Below are 17,449 nucleotides of genomic sequence, written 5' to 3'. Positions count from 1 at the left end.
AGGGAGGGGAGAGCACCTCAACACTCCCATCCTCATCCCACCCCACTCCCATGGTGTGAAAGGGATAACTGTGTTTAGAAATTAAGGGACTACCTGCAGGTTATTGAAATTACAGTGGAATCAGGATTAGATCTGAGATCTCCTAGGATCACAAATCTTGAAGGGATTGTTCCTTGTACTCCTTTTTATAGCTGATGAAACCAAGATAAGGAAGGTAAAAGTACCTGCCTAAAGTCATAGAGATAGAAAGTTTTCAAGACTTTGACCCCAAAATGAGCACTCTTTGTTCTGCTTTTTCTACTACAACAGAGACCATACACCCCAAATCCACTTCATCCTGCCTTTCTTTACTTATATAGAGTCCTCACCACCTCTCTTTCATGCCAAGATATCTGACCTAAGCAAAGCCTGGAGGGAGAGAGGAAGTTTGTTGGTGCTTATTAAATGGGTAGAAATTTTAACAGGAGTTTTATGACAGTAATTTGAAAAAAAAAGGTTAATTAAATTAAAGCTCTCTTCCTATTAGCTTTTCTATGAGGGAGAAAGAGTGAGCACAGACTCTTTGACAGAATATTACTAGATAAGTAAGAGACTATTTTATTCTAATAAGCCACCTAAAAATAAAAAGAACATCTCAACATGAATCAATACTTTTGTTTCTTTGAGATCAGACAATCTTCATATATCTTTGTTCTTATACTTTTTACTACTTTTTTGGGACTAATCAATATATCTGTTGGTACCAACAAATTAAGATATTAATCAATCATTCATTAAGCCCCTACTATGTTCCAAGTCCTGTGCTAAATAATTCCTCTCTGATATTTTTACCTTTATTTGCCTAATATTTTAACTTGAGAGTGATCTAGCAGATAGCAAATTGTCTTCAAGTACACAGGAGGCCATGAAAGGTGTTTAAGGGATTAGAAAAACTGGACAATAATTTGTTGGCCTAACCAATCATAAAGTCCATGTGGACTGACGTCGGAAAAAAGCATAGTTAGACATTATGGCTTTAAAGAGCAAAATTAATCCAACCATCTCATTCTACATTAATGGTGTACATTCTCTGAGATTTTTCCCACCATATTCCCCTTCTGACACTGAAACCTATCTGACCTATATGGTGTTCCTTAGGAATCACACTGTTATCTAGACAATTTAACAAATTAACAGTACACATTTTAGGATCCTATTGTTTAAAAAAAAAAAAAAGGACTAATAGGCAATCTGTTAATCCCTATTTTTTATTTAATTTACAAAACACATGTGTGGGTAATTTTTCAACATTGATGCTTGCAAATCTTCTGTTCCAACTTTGTTCCTCCTTCCCCTCCTCCCTCCCCTAGATGGTAGGTAGTCTAATACATGTTAAATATGTTAGCCTATATTTTAAATCCAATACATGTACACATATTTATACAGTTATCTTGTTGCACAAGAAAAATTGAATCTAGAAAGAAAAAAAAAAAACCTGAGAAGGAAAACAAAAATGCAAGCAAACAATAACAGAAAAAGTGGAAATGCTATGTTGTGGTTCACACTCAGTTCCCATAGTTTTCTTTCTGGCGGTAGCTGGTTCTCTTCATTACTGAACAATTGGAACTAGTTTGAATCATCTCATTATTGAAGAGAGCCACATGCAACCGAGTTGATCATTGTATAATCTTATTGTTGCCGTGTACAATAATCTCCTGGTTCTGCTTATTTCACTTAACATCAGTTCATGTAAGTCTCTCCAGGTCTCTCTGAAATCATCCTGCTGGTCATTTCTTACAAAACTATATTTCATAACATTCATATACCATAGTTTATTCAGCCATTCTCCAATTGATGGACATCCACTCACTTTCCAGTTTCTAGCCATTACAAAAAGGGCTGCCACAAACATTCTTGTACATACAGGTCCCTTTCCCTGCTTTAATATCTCTTTGGGATACAGGCCCAGTAGAAACACTGCTGAATCAAAGGGTATGCACAATTTGATAACTTTTTGGGCATAATTCCAGATTGCTCTCCAGAATGGTTGGATTCTTTCACAACTCCACCAACAATGTATTAGTGTCCCAGTTTTCCCACATTCCCTCCAACATTCGTCATTATCTTTTTCCTGCCATCTTAGCCAATCTGACAGGTGTGTAGTGGTATCTCAGAGTTGTCTTAATTTGCATTTCTCTGATCAATAATGATTTGAAACACTTTTTCATATGACTAGAACTTCTTTTTCAACTTCTTCATATAAACTTCTTCAAACTAAACTTCAACTTCAAACTTCTTCATCTTAAAATTCTCTGTTCATATCCTTTGACCATTTATCAATTGGAGAATGGCTTGTGTTAATCCCTATTAATAGAACTGTTCAAATATGCCTTTTAATAATACTATATCACCTACATAAATCTTTACAAATCACTTTATTCAAGGGAAAGTGGGAAAATATTTTATTATCACAGTGTTTAATTTATTTTCAAGATTAGGAAAGTGCAGCTACAAAAATTTGAATGTATTACACAGGATCACATGGTTGATATCAGAATGAGGATTTAAATTCAGTTCTCCCAAGAACAGCAGCAGTATTCTTGCCATTATTCCATATTTTTTTTCCTTTAACATGCTGTTGTGTGGGCTTTGCCCTTTGAATTTTCACATCTAAATACTAAGAAAATGTCTACTTGTTCCCATCTAAAAGTAGAGTCAGCTCCACTGGTAAGGCACTGAACCAAATTCTGAGGATATTAAGAAATACAAAATGAGGGGCAGCTAGGGGGCGCAGTGGATAGAGCACCAGCCTTGAATTCAGGAGGACCTGAGTTCAAATCTGATCTCAGACACTTCACACTTCCTAGCTGTGTGACCCTGGGCAAGTCACTTAACCCCAGCCTCAAAAAAAAAAAAAAAGAAAGAAAGAAAGAAAAGAAAAGAAATACAAAATGTAGGCCCTGCCTTCAAAGTCTTATGAAAGAAAAAGCAAGCAAACAACTATTTATAAGCAAGCTACATACAGATTAATTTGAGAACAGCCTCAGAAAGACTGGGAGAGGCTTCTTGCAGAAAGTAAGCTTAAGATGACACTTCAAGGAAGTCCCCTGAAGGAAGGAGGCAGAGATAAATAAGGAGAACATTCCAAGCATGAGGGACAGCCAATGAAAATAATCATTTGCGATATGGAATATCATGTGAGAAAACCAGCAAAAAAAAGGTTAATTTCACTAGATTACTGAGTGGAGAAGAGTAAAATGTGCAAAAACAAGAAAGGTAGAAAGGGAAGACCCTAGAAAGAGCCTTACGAGTCAGCAGATTGTATATTTGATCCTGTAAGTAAGAGGGAACCACTGAAGTTTAATTTGTGTGTGTTTTTGTAATGTGTGTGTGTGTGTGTGTGTGTGTGTGTGTGTGTGTGTGTGTGTGTGTGTAATGTAATCAGACCTGCACTTTAAAAACAACATTTTGACAGCTGAGTAGAAGATGAATTGGAGTGGAGAAAGACTTGAGGCAGTGAGATCACCAGGTTGCTGCAGTGGTCCAAGTATTAGCAGTAAACATTTGTACTATGCAGGCAGCTGCATCAGAGATTAGAAGGGAATATATAGGAGAGGTGTTATGAGGGTAGAAACTACAGAATATTGGCAGGAGGTATCTAGGATGACACCTAAGTTGTAAATTTGAGGGACTGGGAGGATGGTTGCCCTTGACAGTAATAGGGAAGCTTGGGAGTAAATAATGAGTTCAATTTTGGATATGCTGAGTTAATATGTCTATAAGAAATCCAGTTGGAAATATCTGAAAGGCAGTTAGAGATGTTAGATTGGCTATCAGGAGGGAGTTAAGGCTAGTAAAATAGATCTGAGAGTTATTAGCATAAAGTTGATGAAATCAAAAGCCAAATTGTAGCGAGGTAAGAACATGGTGAGAGGTAAGGAACTGGGGACATCGACTATAAAGTCTTCTTGAGGAGTTTAACCACAAAATGGAGAAGAGATATAAAATGATAGCTAGCAAGGGTGGTCAGATCAAGTAAAGTTTCTTTTGTGGATGGAGCAGAGATATGGGTATATTGTAGGCAATAAGGAAGCAACCAGTACACAGGGGGTGATTAAATATTAGTGAGGCTAGGGATAATAAATGAGGCAATCTGCTGGAGAAGACAGACTGGGAATGGCATCAATTGCATGTATCGAGAGGTTTGCCTCTGTAGGAAGAAAGGCCACCTCTTCACTTGAAACAAAAGCAAGAGATCATGGCAGAAGGCATCTTAATTATGTGAGATGAAGAATAAAGGGAAAGGGAGAGCATCTCCGCAAATGCCCTCAAATTTTTAGTTCTCAGGTTTTCAGGAGAGGAAATGTTGAGGGAGAGACTGAGAGATTTGAAAAGCGATGAAAAGTAGTGAAGCCCTTGACTGCAATGGGGAATGGATTAGGAAGTGTGAAAGCATTCCCCTGCACAATGGGAGCAGAAGGGACAATTCAGATTACATAATAAAACAGTACATGAGTGAAGGCAGTGAAGTAATGGTGTGAATAATCTAAGGCTGAGGTTTGACAAAATCTATGATAGAATAAAAGGACAAAGGACTCAACAAAAGCAATGGTTCATTCAGGACTCAGGTTGGAGAAGATAAGACATTGTGTAAGGACGTTGGGAAAGTATTTGGAGGTCAGAGTGATGATGAAGAATAAGGTTTGAAGTTGCAAGGCAGAGGAAAAGGTGGAATGACAATAGATTATGATTAGACAGAGGGCTGCTAGGTGGTGCAGTGGATAGAGCACCAGCCCTGAAGTCAGAAGGACCCGAGTTCAAATGTGGCACTTAACACATCTTAGCTGTGTGACCCTGGGCAAGTCACTTAACCCCAATTGCCCCAGCAAAAAGAAAAAAAAAAAAAGATTATACTTAGATAAATAAATTTCAGAATTCATTAATATGCATATGACACATCTGTGGATCGTGACAAGATCAAGAGAATGACAATCTATATGTAACTTTTGGAAAACTTAGAAGAAGGTATGTTGAAGAATTAGGATGACAAGTAGTTTGAGGGAATCTGTACACACACACACACATACACACACACACACACACAGAGTTTAAGTCCTTTCATTTGAGGGCAGGAGTCGGGAAAAGACTATGTATAAGTCAGGAACTGAACTAAATACAATTGCTGCCTTCAAGGATCTTTTAAAGCACACATACACAAACCTTTATTTTTAGCATATTTACTCTGACCTTTAAATCAGACATAGGATATAATAAGATAATATATAACCCTATCATCTTTTTTGAATTTGTGGACATTTTTGAGTTGGTCAAACATTTTTTGAAAGAGAATTTTGACTTTTAAAATCAAGCAAAAGGCTCCAAAATATAAAGGTTTCAGAGAATTTGTTGCAGCGTTTGTTGTAACAAATCACTTTTGCTAGTTTGCTTTGCTCCCAAAAGAAATGGGCCAAAGAGTCCCAGCTTCAGAATAGTTCAGTGTGATCCCATTGATTAATGATTGAAAAGCACTTTGTGATCTCCAGATGGAAGATGCTGTAGACATTCTAAAACCTGGTATGCAATTATCATTAGTCTTCTGAAAGAAAAAGGCAACCTGTTTTGCTGCATTGAATAGTGTTATCTACAGTTTGATCGACAATCATAGAAGCAGGTAATGATCATGTACTATAAGTTTTCTCTCCCTTTCTCCTCCTAAACAAAACATTAATTTTTAGTTTTGTTCTGTGGTTGCAGAAAACCTCTTTTTTTTGGTCCTTTCAAATATAGATAACAGTATTTCTAGTTTGTATGACACAGAGCATTTTATCCCCAGGTGGTGTTTTTTTCTCATACACAAACAGTAGCTTGCCTAAGGAAATAATAGCTTTTTTCTAAAACATTATGTTTGCCCTAAATTTGAACAACATAAAATACACTAAAAGGCTTCTGTTTAATCACATGAAATGTTCTTTTCTTCAACCTCAGTGTAAAACAAGGGCCAGTGTCTATTAGAGCTCTCTCACATCCATCCTATGGCAGGAGAAGTAAAGAGCAGCCAAGTCCAAAGTTCCTTTTTCTCTCTTGTCTGATGTCAGGATTAGATTCAAGTTCCATCTATTCCTTAAAGTCTTGACTAAGGAATAGAAGATTTGCCCAAAGAGGAAACGGTAATTTTTATTTCTAGAGACAGGATTTGATCCTGAGAAGCATTTAGTACTGAGGGATACTTCATTGGCTCCCTAAGTTATATGTGTCTATAGACAAAAGAAGAAATCTTAGAATGTAACTGTATTTCCTTTGTGGAACCTGGAAGATGTAAACTTATGGAGAATCCTCTTCTGGCCTCTTTCTTTGGCATTTATTCAGATGAGGACAAGGATAAGAGAAAAGAGAAAATGCTTTCAGTATGCTTACCTTCAGATTGGAAACTAGGGAGCTGTTCCATACTATATACTACTAATAATTTATACATATATATATATATATATCACTTATCTCACAGCAGCCCTGTGAGATAGATAATAGGATTTGTTATGATTAAATCCATTTCATACATGATAAAATCCATTTCATATAAGCTCTAAGAAGTTGGATAATTGCTCAATAACAGTTGGTTGACTTTAGAAAAAAATTTGAACCAGAGTCCATTAGACTAGAAGTTCTTGGAAAACAAGGACTAGTTTTTGCCTTTCTTTTTTATCTATGGCATTTAGTATGCTAATTATTATATGTTGATCATTTGTCTTGATTCCAAATCCTGTCATCTATTCACTGTCACATGTTCTAGAAAAATGTACATTTTTAGAAGCTTATCTCTTGAAATCACAAATACATAGAAACAGAGTAATCAAAATATAGTAGCCTGTTCTTGTCCCCAGAAACTAGAGACCTCATGATCATGCTGTAAAGAATTAATGTAAGTAATGAACAGTAAGTAAGTCTATATAGGAAATATGAACGGGCCAGTTGACTGGCCTGGGGTCTAGAGGATGTGGGGAGGACATTAAGAAGCAGTGGTAGGGCAAATGATAAGTCTAGTAGCAGAGATCCTCCTCTTCAAAAGAAGCAATATCAGCCAGTTCTTCCAGTGGTTTGAATAGCTTCACTTCTCTTTCCATCTAGTTGTAGCTTGAAGTTGTCAGAAAGAAAAGGGAGAGGTAAGAACAAGTGTATCATCAGTTCTGGATTTTCTTATCATCCTGCTGCTCCATAGGTGTCTGTATGGTCCAAAGATGGTAGGGTACAAAGAGGAGACATTCACAGGAATGAAGAATGTCCCAGATCATCGTTATTATCCTTCTGTCATTCATCTGACATTCTTTTGTTGTTTGGTCATTTCATGCTCTCATTTGGAGTTTTCTTGGCAAAAATACTAGAGTGGATGGCCATTTCCCTCTCAACTATTTTGTAGATGAGAAACTGAGGCAGTCAGGATTAAATGACCTGCCCAGATTCACACAGCTAGTATCTGAAGTCAGATTTGAATTTAGGAAGATGAGTCTTCCTCAGATTTGACACTCTATCCACTGTCCCAACTAGCCACCCATTTGACGCTCCAGAAGGGGAAGAATACTAATTCATCTATAGTGGTTCCCATAAAGTAGATAGCTACCTGCAAAAACTTACATTTTCCCTATAGGATATTGAATAAACCTCATTATAGTGATTCTCTTATGAGTAATTTCTCTTTATCTCTGTAGGACCTCAAAAGAGGAACTGAGCACAAAATTACTTTGGTACATGATAGAGGCAATATATTAGAGAAGACACCTGGTCTGAGTCAAAAGACTTGGGTTCTAATGCCCCTCCTCTCACTAATTAGTTGTTGCATTCTCAGAAGAGCCTGGAGTGATTATTGTCAAGATCACCCTTAACATTACAAACTGTGCTAGAAGACACATTACTAAATTGTAGATGAGCCAAAATGAACCTAAACTACGATCCTATAATTTCTATTAAAGGGTGACAAAGATTCCCTGGTGTTTGCTCTGTAAAGTTAGCAATCATGTTTTGCCCCATTCTTTCTTCCTCTTTTGAATACAGTTCTCAAGATAAATGGCACTAAATCATGCTTTTATGTTATGCCTTGCTTCTTGGAGGAGGAAAAAATTGAATTGAAAATTTTGCCTTTGGTCTTTTTTATATTAAAAAATTTTGAAGTGAGAACAATTTTATACTTTTCAAATGCATCTAAAAGCAACAGGTCACATTAGAAGCCCATTATTGCCCTGTAATTCTATTAGAGGCTTCATAACTACAGCTAAACTTCAGAGATACTGTATCCTAAAGGTAATACCCTTTCTTCTTACTTTTACTCATAGCCTTAGATGGGGATACCTCAGATTCAGGAAAAGGGGAATATGACAGTAACAATTCCCATGAAAAAGTGCTCAAGTCATTGGGCATAATGTAAGAAATAAAATTACAACTCGGTTTGTAAAATGATGATAGCATCTTAAACGTCATCAAAGACCATATGTAAAGTACTAGGTTCAGTTCTAGACATTCTAAGAGAAAAGCCACATACAGTGGAGGGCAATGGGGATGGTGAAGCTTTGTAAGCAAGGCCATGGCGGCTATCTTCAGGCTTTGAAGTAGTACACAGAAGGAAGCTTTGATTTTATTCTTTATCATCCTTTAGGATAAAGCTGGGACTTATGGGTGGAAGTCACAAGGAGACAAATGTAGGCTCCATAAGAGGAAGAATGTTCCTAAAAATACCCACCCCTATCAAGTATCAAACATCTGTGAGAAGAGATCAAACAATAAGAAACCTTTTGAGAATTGTAAAGTGAACTTGTTCATTGAATGGGAAGTTGAACAGGATTTGGATTTATTTGTCTAAGATTTCTTCCCAGTCTAAAATTCTAAAATTCTAAGCTTTTTAAGCAATAAAAACTTGGTTTGATGAAAAGAATGCCGGACTTGGAGTTGAGGAACCCTAAATTTAATCCTGCCCACTCTTAGAGTCAGGAATATTAGGGCCTCAAGTTCTCATCACACAAATAACTCTCATGTGCCTCTAGACTTAACCTTTCAGAGCTCTGGGCAACTCCATAAGAATATAACATACAAAGTGCATTGAGAGATGAAGTTGCCACTGTAAGCTGCCTACACCTGTGAGTCATAGATCCAAGCCCCAGCCAAATCATTTCAGCTCTCTGGCCTTCTATCCTTTTGTCAGCATGGCATAGAGAGAGAAAGAAGTACCCTCTGAATCAGAAAGAACTAAGTTGAGTTTCAGTCTGTCTGTGATCTTAGAATTCCTAAAGAACCACTCAGTACCCAGGATGCTTTGATGACTTCTGGTTGAACGTGAAATATGGACAGGCACAATTCTTATCAATCATCCACAACATGGGGAGATCAGAAAGAGTTAATGTGCTTTCTCATAGATTTGACTATCCCAGGAGCTGGTAAGAATTTTGGAATGAGAGTTATCATTCTGGTCTCAGTTTTGGAAGTTTATAAAATCAAGTTATGAATATATACATGTGAGATACCAGGGACAAATGCAAAGTTAGATTCAAACTTCAGTATGCTTGATGTTCTTTCACATTCCATCTTTCCTAATGGAGAGTTTGGGTCTCTGCCTCTAGAGCTTTTCTTTGGCAAGAGGATGAAAAAATTCTGAGAAACACACACTTCCCATAAGGAACTAGTACTTTGCTAAAAAATACATCTTTCCACAGAGATTTTCAACCTCAACATAAAGACAGGTAGGTGGTATAGTGGTTTAGAGCTCTGGACCTAGAGGCAGGAAGACTAAGTTCAAATTTGACATTAGTCACTTAACCTCTGTCTTCCTTAGTTTCCTCCTTTATTAGAAAGCGGGTATCTATGTCTATGATTCATGAGAATTAAATGAGATAGTATTTGTAAATCTCTTAGCACAGGGCTTGGCACATAGTAGGAGTTACATAAATGCTACTTATTATTATTATCATTAATTATAGATCATCAGGACTGGAAGTGACCTTAAAGGTCAACTATTCCATCATCCTCGCTTAACAAGTAAGGATATCTGTGCCCCAAGAAAATAAGCGAGTCACTTAGTGACAGAAATGGACTGCTTTTCCCAAATCTCATCCTAGTACAATTTTTTCACTTTCTTTCATTAAGAGTTCCTTGCAAGCAAGAATTGGTAAAATTTTGTGGTGGTTGTTTTGTTTTTATCTCTTACCTTTCTTTGTATCCCAAATGCTTAGCACAATGCCTGACAAATAGTAGACACCTATTAAATGCTAGTTGACGATCTTACTCCCAGTTGCCTCAAATTGCTGCAAACTGCAAACCGGGAGGGGGAAGATTTTCACCAAAAGGAAAAAAAGGAAAAGCTTGAACTCTATTGTTGCAAATGCAAAGTGTCTGGGGAAAGGCTTCTTCTTTTTGCATTCCCTTCCTTTTTGGAATATTTCTTCTGTCCCACCAGGCCCCCAGTAGAAGACAATCAGACGCTTTTGACCCCGGTGGTGAGCTGTGGGCCTCCTGGAGCATTGCTGACTCGACCTGTCATTCTTAGCATGCATCACTGTGCAGAGCCTGAAACAGAGGACTGGAAGATCCAGCTGAAGACCCAGACCACACAGGGACACTGGGAGGTGAGTTCTGAGGATTCCAGAAAGCTTTTCAATGATGCAAAGAACAAAGGTCCCAGGAAGTGCCTGAGGGAACCATTTGTTTCATTTTTAAGGCCAAAAGAGGGAAGATTTACCTGAAAGAAACATTTTGTTGTAACTGACATGTTACTCATACTCAGCCTAGTCTGAATGGACAGGTATTGCATCATTGGCTTAGCCTGTCCATCTTTTTTGACATCAGGCCTGGGGACCCGCATGGTAAATTGACTGCTTGGCATTTTTTAATAGGAGGGATGGTGAGTGATACCTTTGCCTGGTGTTCTCACATAGTTGTCATTTTTTCATTCTCCTTGGTGGGGGGTAAAGCAATTCTCTTTGAGGTCAGACATCACCTGAGTCACAGGCCAAGAGATTATGGGATCTAAGACTCATTCCCTTTGATCTGAATGGCACATGATACAAAGTCACTCTTGCATTACTTATGACGCATTTATATAGTAATAGAAAAAATAAATTACATGGAGAAAAATAATATTAAAACCATCGAGTGCTTTGAAAGTATCGGTCTTGAAATTCATTTTCAGGGTTTTCCAAAAATTAAAGTTGACCACCCTGGCCTAGAGCTTGTGGTGTCATCCTGAGAAGGGGAAACTGAAAACAGAAATGGATGATGTTCCTCCCTTATCACTTAGAATAATAGAGAATTCCAGCTATTCTAATTTTTCTTAAGTAATTTTTATCGGAATAAGTTTTTAACTATATTTTAAATATTTAGAGGAGAAAGGAGAAGAAAAGGAAGAGAATAAACATTTATTAAGTGCCTACTATATGCCAGGTTCTGTGCTAAGTACTTTGCAGACATCTCAAATGATAACTTGATTTACATCAGAAATGTTCATTAGATGAAAAATGGAAATTTTTACATTTTAATAGCAGTTTTAATAACAAAGGCTGAGGATTTTATTTCATTGATTTAGATGAGAAAACTTTCTCTACCAATATATATAGGATAGCACTTTATGCAATTTATATTTCTAAAGACTTGTCCAGAGCCCTGGGATTTACTTGTCCAGAGTCACATAGCCAGCATATGTCAGAAGCAGGACTTACGTGCAGGTCTTTTTGATTTCAAATCTGGATCTCTTTTCATTAAGTCATCAAACTTAGTTTGATGGTATCAAACACACCAAAAAATACAATCAAACCAGATTAAAATGTTATCTGGAAATATTTAACAAAATAAACAAAAAGGTCATAGAAACCAAACAATGATAATAATGTGACTTTCAAAGTCAATATGTTGCCCTCAGGGATCCTTAGTGTTTAGTGACCCCTGTTTTTATTGGAGTTTGCCACCCCTGCTCTAGAGCAGACTGGCATCTACTGAGTATTACAGGCAAATTCCCACTTCTTTCTTGGAAATGTGGCCTCTCTAAACTCACAGCACAAGGATATAATTTGGCTTGGTTGTTTTTTGTTTGTTTTTTATTTACACCACTCTGCTATATCCTACTGAATTTACAGTCAGCCAGAACCCCAAGAACTTTTTCAGACAAATTACTGCCTTCCCCTCCAATACTTTTGAAACTGATTTTTGGTACCGCAAAGCAAGATTTAACATTTATCTCAGCTAAGCCTTTTTACTAGATTCAGACTAGTGATCTAATCTGATAAGATCTTTTAGATCTTGACTTTCTCTTCCAGCATTTTAACTCTCCCGTACAGCTTGGTGCCATAAGAATATACAAGCTACCTTTGCATTTACTCAAATTATTATTAAAAACTTAAAAAGTAGCAAAAACAATCTTAGCAACAAAAACAAACAAACGAACAAAAGCACAGGCCAAGCCCATATAATGTGAACATATGTTCCAGCTGTTCAGGGCATTTCATCAGCAGCCTCCTTTCAAGTTGACCTTGAATCATTAATATCTACTCTCCCATTTAACTAGTTCCAAATGCATCTACCTCTATTATCATCTAGTCTGAATTTGTACAATAATAATATGAGTTATTATCAAACTTTACAAAATATTAAATAAAGCTGTTTCTTATTTAAAAAAGGAAATGCAAGTCAGTCCTAATCATCTCTTATTAAAGAGATCTCTTCTGGGGTTTTCCAAAAAATTAAAGTTGAGCACCTTGGCCTATTGTTTATGAGCTACTTTTTCCCTTTCCTTTTTTTGGAAAAATAGGAAAACATCTGACCTCTACCAATATCTCTCCTATTATTCTTAAGCTCTTACATATTTCTAAAAGCCGTTCAGTAATTACACTCTCCAAGGTTTTTAGAAATATATATATATATATATATATATATATATATATATGTAAGTATATGTATATGTAAACATATGTATATACATATTTAGGCATACATAAACGTATGCATATATATGTGTGTGTGGGTGTGGGTGTATGTATTTTTACAAGTGTAAGTTTCTTTCGCAAGCACAGAAGACTCTTAAGACAACTCTTCTTTTCTTTCCTCATCAGAATTATTTTCCTTTTTTTCTTCAGAATTTCATTCTTGAGACTTTCCCCATCCCTCCTGGCCTGACTTCCCCTGTAGAGTTACAGTCCAAGGCATCCTATCTGTCCATCCTTGGAACTCTGAAATTTGTTCTTTCAAAATCTGGGCTGCATGTCACACTTTTCTTCTCTCTCACAAACTCTAGGAAGAAGTGGTTGTTTTTCTTCAAAGGTTTCCATCATATTTCTATATATTATTAAAAATAAAATACACAACAGAATTTCTCCTTATTGGTTCTTCCGTTCTTTGAAGTTGAAATTATCATTAAAATAAGTCAAGAAGTGATTAGCTGCTCTGCTATTGACAGTGAGAAAGTGTCAATAGATATCTGGATAATTGAAATCCCCCATCACTACTATATAATGTGTTTTGTTTCCAGAACTGCTCTGGGGATTTTAGAGAACTGCAAGATCAAATAAGAGTAATGTGGTAGAGAGAAAATGTGATGGTGGGTTGCTTTATAACAATGCATAGATTTTAGGCATTGGGAGATGTTAGCCCCGCTGTGCACTGCCTTATCCATGCCTTATATTTGGTTCTGGGAGTCACAATTTATAGAATGTATGCATAGGAGGGAAATAAGAATGATGAAGAGCCCTTAACCTCTATTAAATGAGGAGTTGTTGAAAGAATTGAGGGTGTTTATCCCAAAGCTATGATCTAGCACTCTTCTAACTTTGTTCTACAGTCTTTCATTTGGTGATCTCACAAGATCCTCTTAATTTAATTATCCTTATGCAAATGACAACTACTTCTATATATTCAGTCCTACTTTCTTGCTTAGGGTCCACTAGTGTCCTATTACCAACTGGACATTATAAACTAGAAGTTCCACGGACATCTCAAATTCAGAACATCCATAAGAGTACTATCTAAAGCCTATTCTAAACTTCCCTTTTTGTTGAGTATGCTTATTATTCCAGATACCCCCGTATCACAACCTTAATTTTATTCTTTACTCTTCACTCTCCCTGACTTCAAATATACAATCAGTTGAGAAATTTTATAATTTCTGTCACCATAATATCTCTTGCATCCCATCCCTTTCTCTTTGCTACCATGGCCACTATCCTACTTCAAGCCCTAATAACCTCTCCTATTCTGTTGAAGTTAACATCAATTTATTTTCCAGACTTAAGTCTCAGTCAGCTCTAATCCATCCTTCACACACCTACTAAAGTGATTTTTCTAACACAGGTCTGCTCATGTCATTCCCCTGCTCAGTAAAATCCAGTTGTTCCCTCTTGCACTTAGGAACAAATATAAACTCTTCTGTTCTACTTTCAAGGCCTTTAAATAAGTCATCCCTACCTACCCTTCCAGCTTTGTTTTGCATTCGTCTCCTTCCTACATTCTGTGATCCCATCAGTATACTAGATTGACAAGACAGTTCTTCAACTATCTGAAGGCAACAATCCCACTGAATCCATACATTTTCCCCCTCTATCCTGCCATCTGTACTTCTTTCAGTCAATGGCCAAATGGCATGGCATGGGCTTGAGGCCTTCCAGCCGAAACAGTGTCAGATTTTTGCCTAGAAGCGGGTAGAATACTCTAGAAATGAATATAATATTCTATATATGGTATTACAAAGACTGAGAACAGTGAAACTATAGGATGCCTTGTTGAATTCCTGGGGCTTAAGGTCATTTTACCTTTTATGGCTGTCATCAATCAATCAATCTGCCCGCATTTATTAAGTGCTGGGCACTGAATGAGGTACTAGTTCTCAAAGCCACTTGTTCTCAAAGACAAACATTTCATTCTGAAATCTGTTGATTTTATAAATGAGGAAATTCATGTTCTGTAAGAACATATTATGTTGTATATATAGAATGTTTCTTTAGAAATTGAATCAAGACCTTTATCATTGTAATAGTCACATAGTTGCTCTTCTACTAGTTTCCATTTATCTGCCTCTAATTCTTCTTCCTTGAAGAACAAAGGGGACATTTATTCTAATGTTTCTAAGAGTCCACTAATCTGCTCCCAAGTTACAAGCAAACCTTGCTTCTTTATTAACCTAAGTATGCTTTCTATAGATCTCTCTCGGGGTAGGGGAAACTCTTTTCCTAGTATCTACCCCATTTCAGCTCTTAACAAAGTTTCCTGCTTGTCTATTTTAATACCCTATTTCCAGGTCACAGGGACTTCACTGAAATTACGACCAAGCTTTGTGCAGGTCCTTAGTCCACCTTGGTACCAATATATAATCTCTAGACTAGCTCCCTGGAGGGCTTCAGGATCAGTCAGAGTCAGGATCAACCAAAGTCCTTGGTCTTTAGAGGGAGAAGTGAAGGAGGCAGGCAAGCTGCCAAGAGCTTGCCAAAGACTGGAATCCAGAGCCTCAAGTCTTTCTCCTCCTCATCCTGAGGCAGAGCGACTCTGACCTCTCTCCCTCTGCCCTCCAATCCTTGCGTATGATTACCTCACTACTACACATTCAGCAAGCACCAGTGGTGAGGAGAGCCATCACAAAACCATCTCATCTAAATATATGTAGAAGCATCATCTCACATCAAATTGGTAATTAGCCTTAATGGTTGCTCTGCTGTCTCAGATTCAAGTACACCTTTTCAGATTTTCAGCCTTCTATAAATGGCTCTTGACAAATATGTGCAAAACCGCAAAGAGAAAGATAAGAGATAGAGTATCCTGGCTGAAGAAGAACAAAAAAGCACATTGAATAGATGGTTTCTGACATCTTTTCTGCCTCTGGTTTTGTGATCCTATGATTGTGTTTAACTGAGCCGCAGATCAAGGCAGTACTGCTTTTGGATGCTTCCATGTTCTAGGGTGGCTAGGAATGAAGGCTAAAGAATCATCAAGCCCTTAGGAACTTCTTTCTTCAGTCCTTTCTTGCTGGGCTAGCCAAAGGAATTAAGAACGAGAGACCTGGAGTGAGAAGCTAGACTGAAGTCTTCATGCTTTCCTCCGGCTTTTTTGTAGATATAGAATACACATTCTCTCTACTAGCCACCTGAGGTGTGATTCCTATTTAACTTCTTAAAATGTTATCACTCCTTCCTAAAAGTTTTTTTGGCTAGGAGGAGACAAGAATAATATAAATTAATAATATAAATTTTATTCTTATCCTCTTTCTTTCTCTGGAGTCTTCAAATGTAGACATTGTTTAAAGAATATGATCATCCAATCTTTCTTACTCTTCCTTTACTTCCTAATATTTTTTTGCTTAGATAAATATGAACCAGGCATTGCTTTAAAAAAATTAAATGCCCACCATCCAAAAAATGCTTCCTAACCTTCTACTAAAGGAATGTAGCATGTACACAGATAATTGCAAAATTAAAATTATTTATCATTAAAATCATTAAAATGATTGAGTATTATGTGTGGGAAGGTAAGTATAGAAAAATGAAGAAATACTTCATGGGGAAGATGGTAACTGCTCTGAGCATGTAAAGGAGATAACAGCAAATATGAGGAAGGAGTAAAATTCCACAGTACAATCCAAGTATAAGTGTGTTGATACTTGAAATGTCACTTCTCTAGAACATAAGTTTACTGCCTTGTTCTGGGAAAAATCATTGCTGAATGTTCTGAACCTAGTGGGTATTGCCTTCTGAGATAGTAGTAACTAATTTGCATACAACAGGGTAGTTGCTCATTTTATTAATATAATTAATCTTCTAATCCTCTAAGAAGATTGAAAAGAATACTTTGCTTTCAAAAGTCACTTATTGCTGAGAAAAATAGAAGAGGGGAAGAAAAGATAAAAGATATTTCTCTGCAGTGTACCTATTTTTGCTGAGAGGTAGAAAAAAAAAAGAAAAAGCTTGCTTAAAAAAGGGAAACTTTTAAAATCAATATTAAGAGAAAGATTGCTGCCTTCTTTGTAAGAGCATATCTTTCAGCTGAAGACATCACCTAAGCTAGAAGTGATGGATAATACAATTGCTGTTGAGGAATACTGCTAGATAACCAATGCAAATAACATAGAAGTGAAGCATCTGAGCAACTTAGCACATTGGTTTATCCAATGAGAGGCTCTTTCTGGCGAGGTGTCAGTTTAACACAGAGTGGATCAGCTTAGCTTAGCAATAGAGGCATTTGTTCATGTGGAAGTTATGTTTACCAAGGAACTCTTCTGACAGTTTCTGAAATAGAAGGATAACAAATTCTATAGTTTCAGAGTTGTAAATGGCTCTTGATAAATGTATTTATTATATCTGAAGTTTATTACCCTGAGACTACTAGCTTGTGTTCCCATACTCCCCATGGACACTATATGCATTACTGGGAGAATGGGCCCAGGTTTATAGATGGAATATTATATAAATAGCATTTGCTTTCCATTTTCAGTAAATGTTTTATTTAATGTTAATTTGTATTGGTT

General features: G+C 36.8%; 1 protein-coding gene across 3 annotated transcripts in view; it reads left to right on the top strand.

Moving 5' to 3' along the window:
• The window catches only part of UNC5C (unc-5 netrin receptor C), a 400,598-nt gene that overhangs the window by 334,094 nt on the left and 49,055 nt on the right, over nucleotides 1-17,449 (top strand). For all 3 annotated transcript variants that reach the window (XM_074275498.1, XM_074275500.1, XM_074275497.1), the window contains one exon: nucleotides 10,412-10,580. In XM_074275498.1, coding sequence (XP_074131599.1) covers nucleotides 10,412-10,580 — 169 coding nt within the window. The remainder of the gene's footprint in view (nucleotides 1-10,411; nucleotides 10,581-17,449) is intronic.

Source organism: Sminthopsis crassicaudata, chromosome 6, assembly GCF_048593235.1.
Source record: "Sminthopsis crassicaudata isolate SCR6 chromosome 6, ASM4859323v1, whole genome shotgun sequence".
NCBI classification, from domain to species: Eukaryota; Metazoa; Chordata; class Mammalia; order Dasyuromorphia; family Dasyuridae; genus Sminthopsis; species Sminthopsis crassicaudata.
The sequence above is the reverse complement of the archived record's forward strand: the minus strand, read 5'-3'. Positions and strand labels throughout refer to the sequence as shown.